Source organism: Brachyistius frenatus, unplaced genomic scaffold, assembly GCF_029030835.1.
Source record: "Brachyistius frenatus isolate BFR_SWC_R1_liver_20210118 unplaced genomic scaffold, ASM2903083v1 Contig_315, whole genome shotgun sequence".
Lineage (NCBI taxonomy): Eukaryota > Metazoa > Chordata > Actinopteri > Embiotocidae > Brachyistius > Brachyistius frenatus.
Genome location: NW_027210914.1, coordinates 109632 through 132109, shown reverse-complemented (window position 1 = coordinate 132109; position 22478 = coordinate 109632). Strand labels below are relative to the sequence as shown.

Genomic DNA, 22478 nt, shown 5'->3' with positions numbered 1-22478 from the left:
ACACACATACACACACACACACACACGCAGACACACACACACACACACATTAAACACACACAGACACATACACACACACACACACACACACACACACACACACACACACACACACACACACACACACACACACACACACACACACACTCTTAGCGGGTCCTAGGAGGATTCAGGTGTTTGCAGGATGTTTAATTGATTTGTTACTTTTCAAGTTGAAACACATTAAAACTCGAACACACTGACCACCGGTTTTTATGAGAAATCAAATATTGTCATTCAAAAAAATCAAATAAAAGCAACAATGAAACCGACACGTGTTTCCACCTCCTGTTTGTCTGTAACAAATCAGCGCCCCCTGCTGGGAGCACGCTGCGTCTGCAATCTGTATCAGAATGAGGAACATGTGATGTTCTCACAGCCAACAGGGGGCGCCAGCACTCTGTTCTCTGTCTTCTTCATGACTCCTGAAGGTTCACTATGAACATCTAAACAACAACCTCTGAAACATTCAAATTAAACACAAAAAGTTGAAATAAAATTACAACTGAAATCTGGAAGTTATTAAAGAATAATTAAAAACTGAATCTGACATTTAATGAATGTTATCGATCCTCATGTTTTAATTACATCAGTCAGAGATCAAATATTTATATATTTAATATTAAATCATCAAACAACATGATAATTTCAAGCTAAAATATGCTCTAATAAATCATAAATTATTTTTATTATGAAATCCTGGAGAGTGACTGATCGACCAATCACAGACCAGGGAGAACATTAACGGGATCAGAGAGGTCGGAGGTTGGTCTCACTTCCTCTGACTTCAGACGGTCTGATGATGAAACAGACCTTTACTCTGAAATCCTGCTTCCTGTTTGTGACCGCGGTTATTTATATAAACACATGATGCACCTGAGTTTCAAAATAATACCGATGAGCGACATGTTTTTGACGAGTCAGCAGATTGTTTCTGTCTGAACCAGAAAACAAAAACAAAACAAATCAGAGAAAAAGACTTTTGATCTGTTTTATTTCTGCTTGTTTCTATCCAAACATTTATGATATTATTTATAAAATAGTCAGTAATGTGTTTCATGTATGTTTCATGTATGTTTTATGTCAACATGTTACAATAAAGTCTGGAACCAGAATTATAAAGTTGTTTATTCTAAATATTTAACATTATTCCATCATGTTAACATATGTCAGAAACATGGAACAATAATGCTCATGTCTTTCTTATCCTAACAATATATTAACATGTTTTTTTTATTTCATTTAAAATTACATCATCACGACCTTTCACAATAAAAGACACTTCAACTGTTTGACAGTAAAAAATATCCTAAAATGATTTCAGCGTATGTTTAATGGAACATTATATTCATAATTAATCATTATTATTATTGTTATTATAACAATAATCAGACGCAGTTTATTGAATAGAAAGTAAACAAACCATTCAGCAGCAGGTTTTTAAGGTTTTTCATGTTTATTTGAAGCTTTTTAAACTTTGTTTGTTTGTCTAAAGTTACATGAAGATGTTCAGGAAAACTTCTGAATATAAAATATGAAACAAAAACTCTGCTTGCCTTTAAAAACACGCTGCTCTTATTTCTGGAGGGAAACCACCTGAACAGGTGTTTCACCTCACAGCGACACCTGGTGGACAGAGGAGGCTGAAAGACAAGAAAAGTGACTTTAACAAACACAAACAGTCTGAAAAACAACAAGTAAACAGGAAGCAGAACAAAAAAAATATAAACACAAATCGGTGTCTGGGAAATAAAGCGGGAGGACTTCAAAATAAAACAGGAAGTGATCACAGGTCGTGACCATGACAGTGGCTACTTACTGTCGCTGATCACTGATGTTTAAACATTTCCACGTGAGACAGACAATAAATCTGTTTTATTAAAGTTGAGTTTTTAAATCAGAAACATTCGATAGTTTGGAACAAATAATGAGACGATGAAGAAACTAAAATTATTTCTGCCTCAAGTTCAAATATAGAAATATAAAAAAAACGTATCATCTTTTGGCCTTTGAGAATAAAATCCGTAAAATCATCAGACTTCCTGAACGTTTCTCTCAGAAAAACTATAATTCATAAAAGTCAATAAAAATGTTTTGGACAAACAGTAAAACAGGAATAAAAACTGTCAACACCAGCAAAATGAACAAAAACAATGTTGAAGGAAATGTTTATTCAAAGATGTGTCACCTGATTATTAATAAACAAACCGTTCGTGTAAAAAATAAAAAATAAAACTCATTTAAATCTCTTCAAAATAAACTTTATTCATATAAAAAAGAATGAGACCTTCAGAATAAAAGCTCAGACTGTGTTGTGTGTCTGTATTGTGTCTGTTGTGTCTGTCTGTGTTGTGTGTGTCTGTGTTGTGTCTCTTTGTTGTGTGTCTGTTGTGTGTGTGTGTGTGTGTGTCTGTTGTGTGTCTGTGTTGAGTCTGTTGTGTCTGTTGCGTGTCTGTTGTGTGTGTGTGTGTGTGTGTGTGTGTGTGTGTGTGTGTGTGTGTGTGTGTCTGTTGTGTGTCTGTGTTGAGTCTGTTGTGTCTGTTGCGTGTCTGTTGTGTCTGTTGCGTGTCTGTTGTGTCTGTTGCGTGTCTGTTGTGTCTGTTGTGTGTGTGTGGTCGGTCTGTTCACCAGTCCCTCTGCTGGACATCAGATGAACTGCAGCTCATTAAATATCCAGATGAAAACCATTTGATCATCAAATAAAAACATTGAAGTGAGTTTCAGTCTGAGGACTGATGTCTGGACTTCAAGAGGGACAGTGGACGCTCTGAGGACGTCTCAGCTTCCTGTCAGACATGTCCTCCTTCTCCTGTGTCTCCTGGTTCAGCCTCCGTCTGTCCCTCCGCTCTCCCTCTATCCCCCCGTCTGTCTCTCTGTCCTCCCTCCCTCTGTTTTCCTCGTCTCTTCATGTCTTCAGTTCTTTCTGGGTGTTCTCAGGTGGTGTCCGTCCTCCCACCAGCTTGTACCGTCCTTTCTCTCGTTGTCCTGCTTCCTGCTGACGTCCATCTCTCCTTCGCAGGACGACGACGGTCAACAGGAAGCAGAGCAGCCCGCCGCAGACGAAGACCGCCTGCAGACCCAGAAACCTGAAAAAACAAACAAACAAACAAACAGATCTGAAGTCATGTGACCACCCGGAACTTTCTGAAGCCTCAGAGGTCTGCGGAGCATCAGGTCAAGGGGAACTCCTGCTGTAACTAGTTGCCAGCAGGGGGCGGGGAGGTGCAGCAGGAGGGGGCGGGGCCTCAGGTTACCTGTGTCTGAAGCGGTCCAGGTCGTAGTAGCGACACGACGTCCGCTTGCCACACTTGTTGCCCCACAGGATGCAGGTGGTGTCGATGACGCTGCCATACAGAACCGGGCCGGGCATGAAGGCTGTGAGGAGACAGACCGGGTCACAACCTTTAATACAGACACATGTCCTGTAGGGGGCGCCAGAGGACACCGTCACACCTGCTGCTGCTTCCTGAGAGACTCACCGAGGACTCTGAATAACATGTACTGGACTCCTACAGCCAAGGACTTGTCCTCTGCAGAGACGCTCCTGCAGCAAACATAGAGACAGAGACAGACAGAGACAGACTGAGAGATACATCATGAGGACGGACTGATCAACAGAAATGTCCTCAGATTCAACGTAGTGATTTATTAGACACAGAAAATCACATGTTCTTTAAATAAAATGACAACATGTTCCTTTAGACTGAAAACAACAACAACAACAACAACAAGTGTTTAAATGTCACCAGCTGCCATCTTGTTTTTAGAGCCAGAAGTGACCATATTTGGATGAGCTGGGGAGGAGCCAATGGCACTAAGATCCACCCACCAATACTAGAAACCTGGCTGCACCCCAGGCCTGTCAATCAAAGAGCCCCGCCCCCAAAAATATCAGTGTTAGAGTCCTAATCTGAAATGCCCCTGGTGGTCCTCAGTGGAACTGCAGGTTAAAGCTCCACTTTAATAACATGTTTTTTCTGCGTGTTGAAACAGATCTGAGCTGCAGGAATGTTTGATGGAAGATAACGGACGACTGCTGACTCCGTTTCTGTTTGTTCGGGGGGGGGGGTTCTTTTTTATCCTGTAATAACAACAGTTCTGACACTCACTGTGTTTTTATCATGCTGAAACTCTGCAGCTTTGTTTGGTGGCTGTTAATGCTGACGGTGCATTTTTATAATATAATAATATCATAATATACAATATAAATAAATATGGTGAGAGTCGAAAGGTTTCAGGGAAGGAACAGATGTTCCAGGTGACTTCTTCCATGTTTCCTACCTGAGAATCATCATGTACGACGGCGTCTGAGAGAAGGAGGCGATGAAGCTGGTGAGACCCAACAGGACCATGAAGGGGGGCAACAGGTGGGAACACCCGCTGCCACAGGTACCGGGGAGGGCGGAGCCAGGAGCACCAGGGAGGGCGGAGCCAGGAGCACCGGGACCACTGACACACTGACAGGCGGTGTAGTTCTGCAGAGACAGACAGAAATCAGAGTTCATGATCATCAATTGCTACAAACTGCTTCAATAAAAGAAGGAAATAGAAAAAGAGAATTAAATCATAATAAATTATATTAATTTGATTTACTTCCTGGAAAACAAACGTGTTGATGAATCTGTGATGAGAAATTGTGTTCAAGCTGTCCTTTAACTTCCTGCTGGGATGTTTCTGATGAACACGCATGTCATAGGGAACACGTGTGTTACAGTGAAAAGTGATGGTGAACGTTCCTCCATGTTTTCATACAGATGATGCAACACTTCACCTCAGGGACGTGATGTCACTTCCTGCACATTTGGACAGAACCTCACAATCCAAACTCACATTTCTGACTCACCACCAGAATAATATCTGATCATCTAATTATTTTAGTTTTAAGTTTTAGTTTTTAGTTTAGTCTCTCCATCCTCACATTTCCACCATTTTTAAAGAGATGACCGACTGACAGCAGAAGAAGAGATGTGGAAAATGATGGGAGGATTCTTACTACGACATTGTTGTTGGAGTCCGTTTTCACGGCGATGCAGCCGGCGTGACACGGAGACCTGAACTCGACGCCGTCCGACCCACAGACCGGGTTGAAGGCCTCGGCGGGACACCGACAGGAGCTGCAGGACGAGCCGCCAGAGCTGGAAACAGTTTTTATATTTTAAAGACCGCAGACACGACATGTTGAAGATGGATATTAGACACAACACAAGCTGGATGGTCCCGCTCCTCTTTCACCCAGAGAAGGCGGCGGTGTTTCTGGATCATGTTTCTATCTGGTTTCTTCTTTGGAGAGTTTTAACATCATTTGTGGACGCAGCGATGAACTGTGTTCACAGACGATGGTTTTCACAAGTGTTCCTGAGCCCATGCAGTGATTTCCACTTCAGAATAGTGTGTTTTTAATGCAGTGCTGAAGATCACCACCATCATTAGTTGGTGCAGGTGACCTGAAGGTGTTTTCCTACCTGGAGGGAAAAATCCCAGCGACCTTCTGGGTGGAGCAGCCGATGAGCATCAGCGGCAGGGCGGAGAACACGCAGAGCAAGATGGCCGCTGTGCACAACCTGCTGGCACCGACGACCGACAGGTTGAACCTCCGCATCAGAACTCCGCCCAAGACGGTTCCCAGCACCGCCAGCGGGATGCCGACGCCCCCTGGAGGAGATCAGGAGAACAACAGGTTCTGATCATCTGCTGATCAATTTAACAACAACACATGACATCATATACAGTGTGTGAAACATCATTTCACACGTTTAGGATGTGATGCATTCAAGGGCACCTCCGGGATTTGGACATTTCACGTAAAAATTAAATGTCCCATAATTTAACATGTTTTATTTTCAGTTTAAAGATCCAAAAATCATCTCAGTCCAGTTTTACAGCTTCTCTCTGCTGTTTGTGTCTCTTTAAGACTCAGTGAGCCCTCAGTGATGCTCTCTTCTGATTGGCTGACTGTTTTCTGAGTGAGATGTGTTTCTGCCAATCACAAGTGTTATTTAGTCTTTTTAGCACCGCAACAAAACGACCACACAATGTTTTCTTCCTCATTAAAGGTTGGACAGTGGGCGTGGGTGAGGGCGAACATGTGACATCCATGTGAGTTTGTGACATCACAAACCTACTGGAAGTCCAAACACACAGTTGCTGATTACACACTGTGTGTGTTTCTCTCTGGATGAAGAGTGTTTACTTTATAATAAACACATAAATCTGAATTTATGTTCCTCACCGATCATCATGGTGGAGAAGGACACCGTCTGGCTGAACTGTCTCTCAATGAACTTGGCCATGAACGTGGCGAGACCTGACAGCAGCGCCGCCAGGTTCACCTGAGCCAGAACCACCAGCAGGTAGACAGGACTCCTCAGCGTCCGCAGGGCGATCCGAGGGAAACCTGCAGGACAGGTCAGGTTAGCAGTGGACATTCAGGACCGCTGCATCCTGCCTGAGATAAAACTGAAGCCCTGAAGTCAGACAGGAAACAGAAACAGGAAAAGACTCGCACTTTTGAGGAAGTGGAGCAGAGAGACTTCCTGTGGGGGGGCGTTCGTCTGCGGCTGCTTCCTGTCCGTTTCCGACTCGACCTCGTCCTCTCCGTCCTGCACAGACATGGAAGGACAATGTCACACGGTGGACACAGGAAGTGAAACCAGTCTGTCTGCTTTCAGAAGCCCTGAACATCTCGGAGGTTCGCAGAGACCCTGAACGTCTCGGAGGTTCGCAGAGACCCTGAACGTCTCGGAGGTTTATGTCGAGACGAACCTGAGAGGTTTCTCCAGTTCAGGAGAATCCGTCTGTGATAACAACATTATAAAGGGTGTAGCATCATTAGCTCCTCTAGGGGGCGCCCTTCTCCCTGAACACTGAGGACGTTGATCAAAAATAATAATCAGTTAACATGATCATTAACGTGGAGTCATTCCCTCTTTGAGCTCCATGTTTGGTCTCCTCCACCTCCTGAAGTAAATCTGCCTCTCTAACCACGTCATGCTCCTTTAAACAGCAGCTCCATCACTGTCTGACCTCTGACCTCTCACTGGGTTTCACTGTCAGATTACAGCATCATTAAAAAAAAAAAAAAAACCTGAAGCTACTAGACGTCCTGATGTCTGCTGACGCTCTTCATTTCAGCAGGGGATGGTTTATGATATTTACGTTGGACGTCTAACTGGGTCACAGATCTGAACTGTTGCTCAACGCTGAGCTGTTGAATCTGTTCAGAGTCCACAGATTTATGTAACTGATGACTGAAACCAAACCTCACTTTAACTTTCCATTTTGAAAACTGTTTCATAATAACGAAAATGTCTCAGATCAGAATCTGAACTTCTGTTTCATTTACACTCCGATAATCAGCATTTCATGAAAATTAAAGTTTATTAAACTGAGGAAACATCTGGACGCAATGTGATCAAATCAGGGGCTCATTTTGTCCTCTGAACAACTGTTAGTCAGAATGAAACTGTTGGAAGGTGTTTGACCTCTGACCTGAGTTACAGATCTGTGCTGTTTAAACTGAAGTCTGGCTGCAGTTGTTGTTTGTGTCTCTGGAATGTGTTGCGCAACCGTTGGAAAGTTTAACTGATAAAACATGTGCAGAGATCAACTTTCGGTTTGCTTCAGGAACCGAGCCAAGAACAGAGAGCTCACGCACACTGTGATGCAGAAATAAAGCAGAGCTGTATTTACTGTCTTTACTTCAACATCAGCTCTGTTTGCCATTCAAGATTATTTTAAATATTTAGATTTGAAGATTTTAATCTAAATAATACAAAGTTCAATCAATAATTTCAGAGTGTTCCTGAACGCAGCACGGTGATGCACACGGAGGACAAACGACCTTCATGAGGAAGTATTCAGAGTTAATGATCAACATCAGTTCCACACGTTAACGTGTTCCTGAGCCCATGCACTGATTTCCACCACAGAATCGCAGCTGTTTTTAAAGCAGTGAATCCTGACGACTCAAACAGCCTTCAAATAATGGTTTTCGTCTTTGCATCAGATTCTGGCTAAAATTCTTTAAGAACAAAAAAATCTTCAACACACATGTCGCAGAACCCTGTTGCAATGGCGACAAAGTTCAGGTGGTTTGATGCAGCGACAGACAGGAAACTGAAACAAAATGACAAAGAGGGAAGAAGAAGAGCACAAACTAAATACAGCAGGGAGGGAAGGACAACGAGGGACAGGTGAAACTAATCAGGGGTCTGTTGACCATTTCCAGAGGCCCCCCCTCCGACCCAGACTCACCTCTTTGGGCATGTTCCTGGGGAAGAAGAGGTACGGCAGCGCGGTGAGGAAGAGGAGGCAGGAGGCCACGAGGAAGCCGAGCCACCAGGCGCCGACCCAGCGAAGGTCTTTAGGGTCCAACTTGATCTGGTCTGCAGACCAAACACGTCTTTATAACAACCAATCCATCATCAATAGTCATGTGTATGAAGAGTTTCAGTAAACTGCAGAAGAAGAACGTTTTACTGATAACGACCACGAAGGACGGATGGAAACTGAGTTTTTCAGATTCTTCTCGGTGGTTCGATGAGACATGAAACACAAAGTTAAAACAATCTGTGAACGTCTGACTCAGTTTAGTCAAATAAATCCAGCTGGTTGAACAGTAACGAAGTTCATTTCAACCAAAAGGTGAATGAAATAAACGAGCCAATGTGCAGAAACAGCTTTTCATCTTTTTCTTTCTCATTCCCAGGTTGATATTTTCACAGGAAGTCCTAACCCAGCAGGCTTTTATTTTGAAATTTGTTTTAAAATGATTAACATTGCAGGTGTGACCGCATTGCTTCAGTTTATATTTCATAACCAACGTGTTGCCGCCTGCTTTCAGCTGCGACTCGTCCGACAGGAAAGTCTCCCAAACGACTCATGATGTTTTTATTCTGAATTTATTTTATAGAATTACTCGTGAAGGATGAACAGGAATAAAACCTCCCGATATAAAACCAGGACGACTTCTTACATCAGTTTAGTTTCCAAATCTTTCTCAACGTCTGCTTCAGTCTGACTGTATTTTATTTGAATAAAGTTTCCCTGTCTGAACTTCAAATTATCTGTGGAGCTTCTCAACTTTTCATTTTGTCAAGATTAATTTCTTAAATATGTGTTTTTTTGGTTTCAGCTTTGTGAAAATGTTTAGTTTGTACAGCAAACTATTAATAAATCAATAAAATTATTAATAAAACCACCTGCTTCATCGTGAATATTTTACCTCAGATTCTTCTCTGAGTATTTTTGAGGACTCGCCAAGTCGTGCATCAGAAAAGCTCAACATCAGCCAATAAAACGAGGCGCCGACTGTTTGGTGAGTCAGCAACCTGTTGAGCAATAAAACTCTGAATTAAAGCATCAACAACAGAAAATAATCCTTCAATCCCTGAAGGAGACGCTGACAGGCTCACACACCTGTTCCTTCTTCTGTACGTTCACACACACACACACACACACACACACACACACACACACACACACACACACACACACACACACACACACACACACACACACACACACACACACACACACACACACACACACACACACAATGGTAAAAATAAACAGGTTTCCATTTGAGCTGCGTTAATGTTGACGGCGTCGAACAAGCGAACGTCGACTGAACGTCTTCAAACTGTCGCATCCTGGAACAGAAACGTGAAATCTGATCAGAGGAGGTGAAGGAGGATGTGGAGGAAGAGGGGGGTGGGAGGAGGGGGAGGAAGAGGAGGTGGAGGGGGAAGAGGATGTGGAGGAAGAGAGGGTGAGGGGGAAGAGGAGGGGAGGGGGAGGAGGAGGAAGAGGAGGTGGAGGGGGAGGAGGTGGAGGGGGAAGAGGATGTGGAGGAAGAGGGGGCGAGGGAGAAGAGGAGGGGAGGGGGAGGAGGAGGAAGAGGAAGGGGAGGAGGGAGGAGGTGGTGGAGGAGGGAGAGGAGGATGTGGAGGAAGAGGGGGAGGAGGAGGAGGTCTCAGGTCGATATCGACTCCTCATTGGTTCTCGTTGGTTCTCGTTGGTTCTCGTTGGTTCTCGTTGGTTCTCGTTGGTCCTCGTTGGTTCTCGTTGGAGGTGTGGCCATGCTGTGTAACAGCTGTTCTATTCTCAGATTTAAGCATGAGGTCAGACGGAACTTTTTATCAGTAAGACAACGATCTGTTTGAAGTGACACTTCCTGTTTTCAGCATCATTTCCTGTTTTCAGCATCATGTCCTTCAGTGAACTCGTCTGATCCATCTGAACTCTGTTGCTCGTCTTCACATCAAGAAGAAATCTGATGGTTACATCTGGTAAAGAAACTAAAGCCGGGTTCACAGAAGATTCATCACTTCATCTCTCTCTGAATTGTTTGATTGAAACTGCAGTTTTTTGTCCTCTGAGGAAACGACCCTCATTAATCATCTCTTTTCTGTTTTCATACCGTGGAGAGACAGGAAGTCCTCCCTTCCCTTTCAAATAAGTGGAGTGTAAACAGTCCAGCTGTGAAACATCAGCTTTGAGCGTCTCCTCACCTTTGGTCAGTGTGTTGAAGTCGACGTAGTATCGCAGCATGAAGGCGCCGGTGATGAAGCCGAGGGCGGGGCCGATGGAGGTCACGGCGAGGAGGATCCCTGGAAGGAGACGCATCCTGTCATCTCATGATCAAACATGAAAACGCTTTATTTGGTGTTTTCTGGTTTCACCACAAGGACCGATACAGGAGATCATTCCTGCCCACCGCCATCGCACGAAACAAAAACTCACCCCTCGCTAAATCTAGCACACAACAATGACACCCTTGCACTGCTGTTTTGTTTGTTTTGTTTTAATTCATTGCACTGTTGTTTAGTTTAGTTTATTTAATATTATTCTATTTTAGTTTATTGTTAAGAATATTTGTGCATTTTTTAAAATTATCAATATTTTTGCCCTGTAAATGCTGCTGGAACGTAAAAATGTCCCTGTGGGATTAATAAAGTATCTATCTATCTATCTATCTAAATACAGTTCAGCTTCAGGAGTTTCCATGACAACATCATGTCATTCATTAGTAAAACAACAGCTCTGATCAAATTATAACTTCACATGTTTGTAGCTGATCGGTTGTCGATAAGACAGACGATAAGAGAGCCGAGTTTGTTCTATACGAGCTTTAGTTTTGGTTCATGGCGGACACTGACCTCCACACAGCAGGGGGCGCTGCAGGGAGAGGGACCACACTGTGTCACAGCACCACCTGTGCAGGTCTGAGGATAAAGTGGTGTCGAGACTCCTGGTTTAAGGTTTAATTCAGGTTTAGATTTAGGTTCAGGTTTAATTCAGGTTCAAGTTCAGGTTTAACTCAGGTTTAGGTTCAAGTTCAGGTTCAGGTTTAGGTTTAGGTTCAGGTTTAATTCAGGTTCAGGTTTAATGCAGGTTCAGTTTTAATTCAGGTTCAGGTTTAGGTTCAGTTTCAGGTTCAGGGTTAGGTTGAGGTTCAGTTTTAATTCAGGTTCAGGTTTAGATTGAGGTTCAGTTTTAATTCAGGTTCAGGTTTAAGTTTAGGTTCAGGTTTAATTCAGGTTCAGGTTTAGGTTTAGGTTCAGGTTTAATTTAGGTACAGGTTTAATGCAGGTTCAGTTTTAATTCAGGTTCAGGTTTATGTTTAGGTTCAGGTTTAATTCAGGTTCAGGTTTAATGCAGGTTGAGGTTGAGGTTCAGGTTTAGGTTTAGGGTTAGGGTTAGGTTGGTTGAGGTTCAGATTCAGGTTTAGGTTGAGGTTCAGTTTTAATTCAGGTTCAGGTTTAGGTTTAGGTTCAGGTTTAATTCAGGTTAGGTTTAGGTTCAGTTTTAATTCAGATTCAGGTTTAATGCAGGTTCAGGTTCAAGTTCAGGTTTGGGTTCAGGTTCAGGTTTAGGTTCAGGTTCAGGTTTAGGTTTAGGTTTAGGTTCAGTTTTAGGTTCAGGTTCAGGTTCAGGCCTAGGTTCAGGTTCAGGTGTCTCCGTCCATTCTTGAACTTGCAGCCTGCAGCGTTTCTGTCTCTGATCCGTCCAGTCTAAACTTTGTTCTGATCACATGACCTGATTAAATCATGTTTTTATTTATTTTTATGATGCTCAGCTGAACTTCTGAAATGTGAGTGAATTGAAACAGTCGGCAGAGATCAGCCTGATCAACCTGATCGAACTGATCAACCTGATCGAACTGATCGAACTGATCGAACTGATCGAACTGATCAACCTGATCGAACTGATCAACCTGATCGAACTGATCAACCTGATCGAACTGATCGAACTGATCAACCTGATCAACCTGATTGACCTGATCAACCTGATCGAACTGATCAACCTGATCGAACTGATCGAACTGATCGACCTGATCGAACTGATCGAACTGATCGAACTGATCGAACTGATCAACCTGATCAACCTGATTGATCTGATCAACCTGATCGAACTGATCAACCTGATCGACTTGATCAACCTGATCGAACTGATCGACCTGATCGAACTGATCAACCTGATCAACCTGATTGATCTGATCAACCTGATCGAACTGATCAACCTGATCGACTTGATCAACCTGATCGAACTGATTGAACTCAACAGGAAGTGCTTGTTACCGAGGTAGAGTGGCGAGTTCTTTCTGCTGGCGAAGTCGTCGATGTAGGAGATGCCGAAGGGTTGGATGGGGACGGCTCCGATGCCCAACAGCAGCTGACCCAGCAGCAGCAGGGGGTAGACCATCTGCTGGGCAGGGCTATCCTGCTCCGCGCAGGTCTGATTGGACGGTACGGTGGTGACGCTGCTCCCTGATTGGCAGAGACCCGAGCTGTTGTCACTGGAGGCTGATGGGAAATGGAAACGAAGAGGGGACAGGTCAGATTTACGTTAGCCTCAAGTTAGGTTTAAGTTAGACTTACTTCAGGATTAAGTTTAGGTTAAAGTCAGGTTGTGTTGTGGGCGTGGCCTCACAGCTGACGCGGTCCGTGTAGTGGTACGCTCCGCTCAGGAAGTGCGGCATCGCCATCAGCAGCGAGGCGAGGCACGCCAGCAGAGCTCCGCCCCCAATGTAGCGCGGCCGGTGGACTCGACTCCCGAGGAAACTCACAAAGACGATGAGGACGGTGTTCCCCACCTGGACACACACACACACACACACACACACACACACACACACACACACACACACACACACACACACTTTAAATAAACATAAACCGGACCTGATGGAGGTCACCAGGAAGTGATCGATCAGAAACAGGAAACTGACCTCGTTGAAGGCGGCCAGAAACCCCGCCTTCTGGCTGGAGAGACCGTAACGTCTCTCGATGGTGGAGATGGAGCTCTTCATGTAACCCGACACCAGCAGCTGAGACAACTGCAGCATACTGTGGCAGAACACAAAGAACTGAAGAGGAGGAGGTGGAGGAGGAGGAAGAGGAGGAGAAGAAGGAGGAATAAATAAACGTTTCTCTTCGTCTTTCCTGCAGCTGAACTTAAAACCAAACGAAGCGGAGTTGGACCTTGATACTGCTGAAGGGGCCGCGGGGCCGGGCGGGGTCAGAGGTCACGGTGAGGTCATTGGTCCCCATGATTTAACCTCTAGCACACGGAAGCTGTGAAACACAAACACAGACGGTCTGCAGCGACACATCAACAGGAAGTATTCAGAGTTATTGATCAACATCAGCTCCACATGTTTACGTGTTCCTGAGCCCATGCACTGATTTCCACCACAGAATCGTAGCTGATGACCCAAACAACCTTCAAATATTGGTTTTCATCCTTTGCACACAGTTCAAAAGATGCAGCAACAGACAGGAAACTGAAACAAAGTGACAACGAGGGAAGAAGAGCTCACAGACTAAATACAGCAGGGAGGGAAGGACAACGAGGAACAGGTGGAACTAATCATGGGGCGGGGCCAACAATCGTCAACTGACTGACCTGAACACTACGAAGCAGAAAAGAAGTCCGAACCAGAACAGAACCTCAGTAGGTCCAGTAGAACTCAGTGTTGACAGTCTGACTCTGACACGCCTTCTTTTGTCTTGGACAGTGAAGCTCCGCCCCTCTTGAAACGTGAATGTCACTCAGAACACCTCGCCCGGCTCATCGCTTCATTGCTGTAGACTTCCTGAAGCAGAACTTTTGTCTCCCCCTGCTGGCAGAGAGGAATTACAGAATTATTTTATAGATATATACTGTACTGTATATACTGTGCATTTTATATTTTTACTGCTATTTTATTGCTTTTCTATTATTCTATTATTATCTATTGCTTCCTGTATGCTGCTGTAGTGAAAAAATTTCCCCTCGGGATTAATAAAGTAACTACCTAACCTAACCTAACCTAACCTAACCTAACCTAACCTAACACGTGCTTACAGACTCCACTTTATTTGAAAACACTTGAAAAGTCACGTTAGCATCAAGCCACACAGGAAGTTAGCCGGCTCGGCTGGTGGGACGTCTCTGGTGCTGTCTACTGAGCATGCTCAGTGTGCATTCATGTGGTCAACGTGGGAACGTCTCACCAGACACCAGACAGGTTCACAGCTGTGAAGAGGTTTCAGTCCTGAGAGGAGCGATCTTCATCATACTGCCGTCCTCCTCATGTCTCCTGCTTCACACAGCAGCTCATGAAGAAGCTTTAAAAAGTCTGAAACGTCCAGAGAGACGAACAGAAAAGATCCGGACTTACCCTGAACGCAGCAGCTCGCCTCCGTTTCCTCCTTTCACTCTTCTCAGCTCTGATTCTCTGGTTTCAGGAACACATGCACAGTTTCCAGCTGCTGACGGACCTCCAGCTTTGCTGCCCCGAAGAAGGGAGGAGGAAGGAGGGAGGAGAGAGGAAGGAGGAGGGAGGAGGGAACAGAGGAATGTGAGCCTCCGGTGTTGGAGGAATGAAGGAAGCAGTGAGCTGAAACTATAGGTTAGGTTAGGGTTAGGGTTAGGTTAGGTTAGAGTTAGGTTAGGTTAGGTTAGGGTTAGGGTTAGGTTAGGTTAGGTTAGAGTTAGGTTAGGTTAGAGTTAGGTTAGGTTAGGTTAGAGTTAGGTTAGGGTAGTTAGGTTAGGTTAGGTTAGGTAGTTACTTTATTAATCCCTGAGGGGAAATTTGTTAAACATAAACTCAGAACAAATGAAGGAAAAACAGGTTTTAAAGGTTTTAACTTTCAGATTCAAACTGATCGATGACGTGAAGTTTTTCAGCGTCTGGCACAAACATCTGTTGTCATGGTAACAGCTTACCATCAGCAGCTCCTGTTCACACCTCAAACTTATATGTTGACATGACGGCCTCTGATCACGTGACCCTGAAGGAAACCTAAAAACAGACTGATTGTCAGGGAACCTCTGCAGGTACAACAGAAAGCTGCTGCACCTGAAAACATCTTCATCATGTCTGTGTGATCAGTGAACCTCAGACTAAACAACAACAACAACAACAACAACAACAACAACCTGATCAAAGTCAACTAAACAATGAACAGACCTCCTGCAGCATTCAGTGACTGAGACGTTTAAGGACCATTAGAAAAACCACAGATACATTTAAAAACCTTTAACTCTGAACACAACTTATTTAAAAAGATAAACGACATGAAAATAATTTAAATTAAAGTGACAATGTGTCTGTGATCAGCTGATCCCTGAAACTCTACAAAATAAAATCATCAAACAGCCTCCAAAGTTTAAACTAACATTAAAATGAAAACACTTCCAGAACTTCCTGTTTGCAGACTGTAGGAGGAGCTGCAGCGCCGCCTGGTGGATGATAGAGGACCTGTATGTCCACAACTATCAATTATAATATCATGCAATTTCATTTAATTTAGTAAAATATAATCTCAGTGTGATGTCATCATGTCATTTATTAAAAAAATCAAATAAAAAAAAAAAAAATCACTTTAATTTTATTTAAGAGCAGGAATAGCAGAACAAATTAAACAAATGATCTTTTATTAATTTACGATCAATGAACAGAAAAAACAGAAATAAATAAATCAAGACAACATTACTGAAACCAGAAAAAGTTCCAGGTTTAAATTAATTACCTCTGCTGCGCCACCAGGAGCTGATAGTGGAGTCATGTGACCAGCAGTTGCTGTCACCGTCCAATCAGAAGTCCTCTAAACTGACAGAGGTGTTTCTGAGCCAGCCCCTAGTGGTCCTCAGTGGTACTACACTTTAAGACACTTTTCAGACCCGGAAACTTCCAACATTTTTAAATTCAGTCCGTTTCACCACTTAATGATCTTCAGTTTGCAGAAAATTACAGAATTATAATTAGTTGATTTATTCATACGTTTACTTCAGAGATGTTTATCAGGAAGTTTTGTCCCGTTAAAATAAATTACTTCCACATTTTCTGCTGACGTCCTGGTGTCAGATTCCTCAGAAGGACCAGCAGCCAATCAGAGAGGAGCATTCACAGTCACATCCTGCTGACTCACATGTGATGCTCTGCAGTAAAGATGAGTTCAGCCTCAGTGAAGGAGGATGAAGAGTAATTACACCTAATCTGGTGTTCAACATGAGGCTCTGGGACACATCGTCTCACACCATCCCACATCATCTCACACCGTCCCACACCGTCCCACATTGCCTCACACCGTTCCACATCATTCCACATAGTCTCACACTGTCCCACATCATCTCACACCGTCCCACATCATCTCACACCGTCCCACACCGTCCCACATTGCCTCACACCGTTCCACATCATTCCACATCGTCTCACACTGTCCCACATCATCTCACACCGTCCCACATCATCTCACACCGTCTTATATCATCTCACACCGTCCCACATCATCACACACCGTCCCACATCATCTCACACCGTCTTATATCATCTCACACCGTCCCACATCGTCTCACACCATCCCACATTGTCTCACACCGTCCCACATCATCTCACACCATCCCACATCATCTCACATCGTCCCACATCATCTCACACCGTCCCACACCGTCCCACATTGTCTCACACCGTTCCACATCATTCCACATCATTCCACATCGTCTCACACTGTCCCACATCATCTCACACCGTCCCATATCGACAGGTCATCATTGTAAATGAGAATTGGTTCTCAATTGATTTTACCTGGTTAAATAAAGGTCATATATATATCATCTCACACCATCCCACATCGTCTCACACCGTCCCACATCGTCTCACACCATCCCACATCGTCTCACACCGTCCCACATCGTCTCACACTGTCTCACATCATCTCACACCGTGCCACATCATCTCACACCGTCCCACACTAGCATGACCTTTGCTCCACATCTAGTTCTTTAGAATCAGGTCGCTCTGATTGACATCTGGCATCAGGAGGCCATTTCCTGCTGCAACCTGAAGAACGTTTTGTGTTTTAATCCTTTGGATCAATGTTGATGTTTAAACAACTGATGATGAACTGGTTTATTTTTGGGGGACTTTTCCAACATGTGGAAGAGGAGCAGGACTGAAGCGGTTAAATGTACTGATGAGCTCATGTTTGACTTGAGATCAGAGTCCTTTATGGACATCATCTGTTTTATTTCACCATTTATTTTCCTGTTTTTTGGTGTAGTTCCGATGTCCCCAGTCGGTGTGATTCAGTCTGTGTCCATCAGACTGCTGAAGAAAAACAAACTCTGAACGTTCTTTTGAAAACTTTGTGTCCTGTTTTTGTGTGTTTGTGTGTTTGTGTGTTCAGACCTATGTGATCTCTCTGTTGGTTTGTGATTACAACATCAATCTCCGCTGCAGCTGTTGCATCTTGGGAGCTCAGGGGACCACGCTGCCCCCTGGTGGTCCATCAGTTTCATCACCATGTAGTCCAGGAGATAACACGTGTTAATGTTTATTAGGAACACAGGTGATCATTAAGGAGCTGCTTCCTGATGAAACAGTTTCTGATGGTAATTAGTCCTCTGGGAGACAGGAGGTGTTTATCAGGATGACTCTGTCCACAGGGGGCGCTAATGAGGCGCTAATGAGACGCTCCTTCAGGGACTTGCTGTCAACATGACGGACCTCTGAAAGTCGGATCTGCATCACTCTGACAAACAGAGAATGTGTAAAAAAAAACACACATTTTGACATGAATCATCCTGAAAACATCCAGAGAGAAAATATCAGAAATAACTAAACCGCCACAAAAAGACAGGAAGCAGTGAGAACTTCCTGTTTTGATGCTAGCAGTTTCCTCCAGCTGCCAGTGTTTGCGCTAAAGTAAGCTAAACTCATCCTGATGAGTACTTGAGATGTATAATTTGATAACAACAATCAAACTTTTTTTGTGTCGCAGCTTTTATACACGATGGTGAAGATTATGTTTTTTTACAAGCTGGAAATAAGACAGACTGAATGTAAAAAACCTGAGACGAGCAACAAAATATTATTTAAACAAGATGAACGAGAGAGCATTCAAAGCAGTAAATTAATAAATGATGTTGATGAAAGTTCATTATCAAAACTTCGGCTCACTGTTCAAACAACAACGAGCATAAAAACTCAAATGATGTGACCTTTCTGTGACCTTGAACTTTGACCTTCGACCACCAAACTGTAATCAGTTCATCCTTGAGGCCAAGTGAACGATTGTGTCATATTTTAAAAAATGAATGCCTCACTGCAGCCTTTAATTTAATGAACCTGCTGGTCACTGAGACATCGGGGAGCTCTGTGGCCTCTCATTACATTACAGTGATAGCTGCTGTACAGGAAGCCCCTCCCACTCCAGTCTGCATGTGACTGGTAGCCTGCATGTGAGGCTTTTAGGGGACATCTGTAAATTACAGCGTCTACCGATAGCCTGCATGTGGGGCTTTTAGGGGACATCTGTAAATTACAGCGTCTACTGATAGCCTGCATGTGAGGCTTTTAGGGGACATCTGTAAATTACAGCGTCTACCGATAGCCTGCATGTGGGGCTTTTAGGGGACATCTGTAAATTACAATTAGTCAGTCTCTCTTCATCAAGCTACATAAAAACTAAAGACTTGTCCCATTGTGTTTTTCAGTAATTATCTTTAGTTGTAATAGATTTTTATTGTTCAGGAACCGGTTTTGAAATCAAGGTACCTCGACGGACACTTTCGCCTCACTTGAAGTGATGTGTCCTGACGTAGTCTGTTGATGGTCTCCATGGCCACCAGGTGGACTGTTACAAAGCACCTTTCCTCCCCAGATGAACGCATCTCTTTATAAAAATGACACACAGGTGGAGTTCTGCTTCCAGAAGGTTGGTAACTGAAGAAGAGAAATAATAACAAGTAATATTGAAACGTCTTCATGATTGAACTGTTCTTCAGTTAAAAAAATTTCTGAAAAGGCCTCATGAATGTGACAAATCGTCTCGTTTCTTTTGTTCCAGGTTAATGGATAACTATACATGGAACGACTTCACGCTGCAGCTGGAGGGACTAAAGGTCACCAAGGTTTCCATGTACCCGGTGTTTTTCTTTTTCCTGCTCTCCTACCTGTTCATCATGGTTGCTAACGCTGGCATTGCTGTCCTGGTGTTGGTTGATAAGAACCTCCACCAGCCCATGTACCTGCTGTTCTGCAACCTGCCCGTTAACGACATCCTTGGAAACTCCATCATGCTGCCTCGTCTGCTGGTGGATATTCTGCAGCCTCCGTCTGAGCGCCTCATCTCTTATTATGAGTGTGTGGTTCAGGCGTTCACCACACACATGTTCGGTACCACGTCCCACACCGTGCTCATGATCATGGCCTTTGATAGGTACGTGGCCATCTGCAACCCGCTGCGCTACGCCGCCATCATGACCAACAGGATGGTGCTGAAGCTGACGGTCTCTGCCTGGGGAGTGGCCTTGGTCCTGGTTGGGGTTCTGCTCGGTCTGACCGTACGGCTCAACCGGTGCCGGACTCTGATCACAAACCCTTTCTGCGACAACGCCTCGATGTTCAAACTGTCCTGTGAGAGCGTTCTCATCAACAACATCTACGGCCTCTCGTTCACCGTGGTTCTGTTCACAGCTTCTATCGGCAGCATCGTTCTCACCTACACCAAGATCACAGTCGTCTGTCTGACCAGTAAGAACAAGTCTCTGAACAGTAAAGCTTTGACCACCTGCAGCACTCACCTCTTCATGTACCTCATCATGCTGTTCAGTGGCGTTCTCATCATCTTCCTGCATCGCTTCCCTCAGTACTCCGACTACAGGAAGATGTGCGCCATCCTGTTCCACATCATCCCTGGAAGCCTGAACCCGATCATCTACGGAGTGCAGTCCAAAGAGATACGAAAGTTCCTGTCAAAGTTGTTCCAGTCCAGAAAGGTTTTATCATTATGATGTAAATATAAGATATAAAAACAAAACAGAAGAAATGTACATGTTTGAAACAACATGTTTTTGTTTTTCTTTATCTTAATTTTTAACGACGAGGTGTCGATACATGCTAATATATCTATAACTACCAGGAGATTTCCACCTCCCTCCATTTACTGCAGTGATAAAAGCTTTAAACTGTATTACACTGTTGTTTGTCTGACACACAGTTTATGTTTTAATTTGGCAGCAGGTGTATCTGTCTCATATCAGCTGTAATATTCATGCAGGTTTCAAATAAACTGAATGAAACCCCGATGGTTCTTTTGATTTTCAAACACAAGGTGAACATAATGAGACGACACAAACCCACCGCACTCTGAACACGTCAGCATCCACCTCAAACTTTTACTTCATGCTTTGTAGTCAGGAAAGTCTGTAAAGGTTCATTTATCTGATGCACACTGAACCTGCAGATTGTAACCGTGTCACATAACGGCGTATCAGACTGCTGCCAATCACTGAGTAATGTGACGCTGTGAGTTATGTTTGGATTGAGATTTAAAAGGTCTGAAGTGATGATCATTTTAAGAAATAACATTATTTGTTATTCGTTGCAAATCAGTTGATGATTATTTGAAGACACGTATAACCAAATATAGTAACATGTTCTTATCTTTTTGTTGGTTAATATTGGTGAGCAAAAAGCTTTACGACTGCTGGTAAAAACCACAGACGGTATCTAAAAATGTTTTGTAAATAAAAATGAAGTCAATGCAGAAATGTCTTAAAGTGTAATACCACTGAGGGTCACTAGGGGCTGGCTCCAAGAAACCTGTCTCCAATAAATTCCCATTCAAAAAGCCACTATGAGGACACTGTGCCCCAGGCCTGTCAATCAAGCAGACACACCCCTAAACATATCTGAGTCCTAATATCTTATCAATGCTGAAATTATTTTCAATTTTTTTTTTTTGAGTTTTGAAAGTGAAATGTGGTCCCATTCTTGCCTGATAGAGGATTTCAGCTGCTCAACAGTTCAGGATCTCCTTTGTTGTATTGTTCACATCACAGATGCTGGCTTTAGAACCGAGCTGATAACAAGCTGGATGGTCCCTCTCCTCTTTAACCTGGAGGATGCAGCGTCCATGATTTCCAAACAGAATCTCAGATTGTGATCCATCAGACCTCAGGACAGTTGTCCACTTCACCTCAGTCCATCTTCAATGATCTCGGTCCAGAGAAGGCGGCGGTGTTTCTGGATCATGTTTCTATCTGGTTTCTTCTTTGGAGAGTTTTAACATCATTTGTGGACGCAGCGATGAACTGTGTTCACAGACATAAAGTAAAATATCTTCTGTTGTTTGATTACATTCAAACTGTTCTTGTTCTCGAAAAAACACAAAACTTGATAAAATCGAGGTCATAATTTATCATCAGAGTTCAGATCAGATCAATAAATGAAGCAGGTGAAAATGTTACCAACATGTGAGACCAACGTTTGCAGTCGATAAAATCACAACTTTAAACACAGAAAGAATCGAAAATAAAGCAGCTGCAGACGAATCAAACCTCCACGACTTCACATCAACAACAAATATACTTCTAGTTATAATTATGATTATTAAGCAGCTAAACTGAGTATATTCACGTTGTTTTTATCAAATTAAAATGAATATTTAATCCAAAGCAGCTTTAAATCTTCACATTTCATTTAAATGATTTTAAGTTCTTTCAAACAGTAATCTTTCCATTAAAACAGATGATTTGATTCCTGCTTCAGTTTTCCTGAAACATTCATATGAGAATGAGCTTCAACACCAACGTTAAATATTCAAAGAGCTCCGTCGATGTTTCAGACTGCAGGCGGATGGACGACTTTTATCAGATCACGTTAGCGACCACGTTAGCGACCGGAGCACCGAGGCCTTTAACCTCCAGCCGGTTATCAGACGTCAACACATACGAAAAATACAAATAGAAAAAAGTGTATATTTAATGTCATAGCACAAAGTGCATTTAAAGTTGTAATTTCAGAGAATTAAATTCCATCTCTTTGTACATTGGGGGCGGTAGTGAGGTAGTGAGGGTGAGTTCACCTGTTATCAGGTGAGTTCACCCGGGTGAGTTCACCTGTTGAGAGTTCGGTGACGTGAAGGAACCCCGGAGAACCGCCTGCT

The 22478-nt window shown here is 43.4% G+C and overlaps 2 protein-coding genes across 3 annotated transcripts; one reads left to right on the top strand and one right to left on the bottom strand.

Annotated features, from left to right (window-relative positions):
* Positions 1 to 2541: 2541 nt before the first annotated feature.
* On the bottom strand, positions 2542 to 14809 carry slco2b1 (solute carrier organic anion transporter family, member 2B1). 2 transcript variants are annotated; one of them, XM_069723057.1, is made up of 15 exons: positions 14705 to 14809; positions 13524 to 13616; positions 13271 to 13408; positions 12973 to 13135; positions 12621 to 12845; positions 10551 to 10649; positions 8293 to 8423; positions 6545 to 6638; positions 6269 to 6433; positions 5502 to 5691; positions 5033 to 5174; positions 4321 to 4514; positions 3519 to 3583; positions 3294 to 3414; positions 2542 to 3125 (listed from the first exon to the last, which is right to left on the bottom strand). In XM_069723057.1, the coding sequence occupies exons 2-15, from the start codon at positions 13590 to 13592 to the stop codon at positions 2945 to 2947; spliced, it is 1977 nt and encodes a 658-aa protein (XP_069579158.1). In that variant the 5' UTR covers positions 13593 to 13616; positions 14705 to 14809; the 3' UTR covers positions 2542 to 2944. The 2 variants fall into 2 exon arrangements, with proteins under 2 accessions (XP_069579158.1, XP_069579159.1); XM_069723058.1 differs by lacking the exon at positions 14705 to 14809 and having other exon boundaries at positions 13524 to 13903.
* A 4550-nt stretch (positions 14810 to 19359) lies between these two features.
* On the top strand, positions 19360 to 20322 carry LOC138635561 (olfactory receptor 8G17-like). The gene has a single exon (XM_069723103.1). The coding sequence runs from the start codon at positions 19381 to 19383 to the stop codon at positions 20320 to 20322; it is 942 nt and encodes a 313-aa protein (XP_069579204.1). The 5' UTR covers positions 19360 to 19380.
* The last annotated feature ends 2156 nt before the right edge of the window (positions 20323 to 22478 follow it).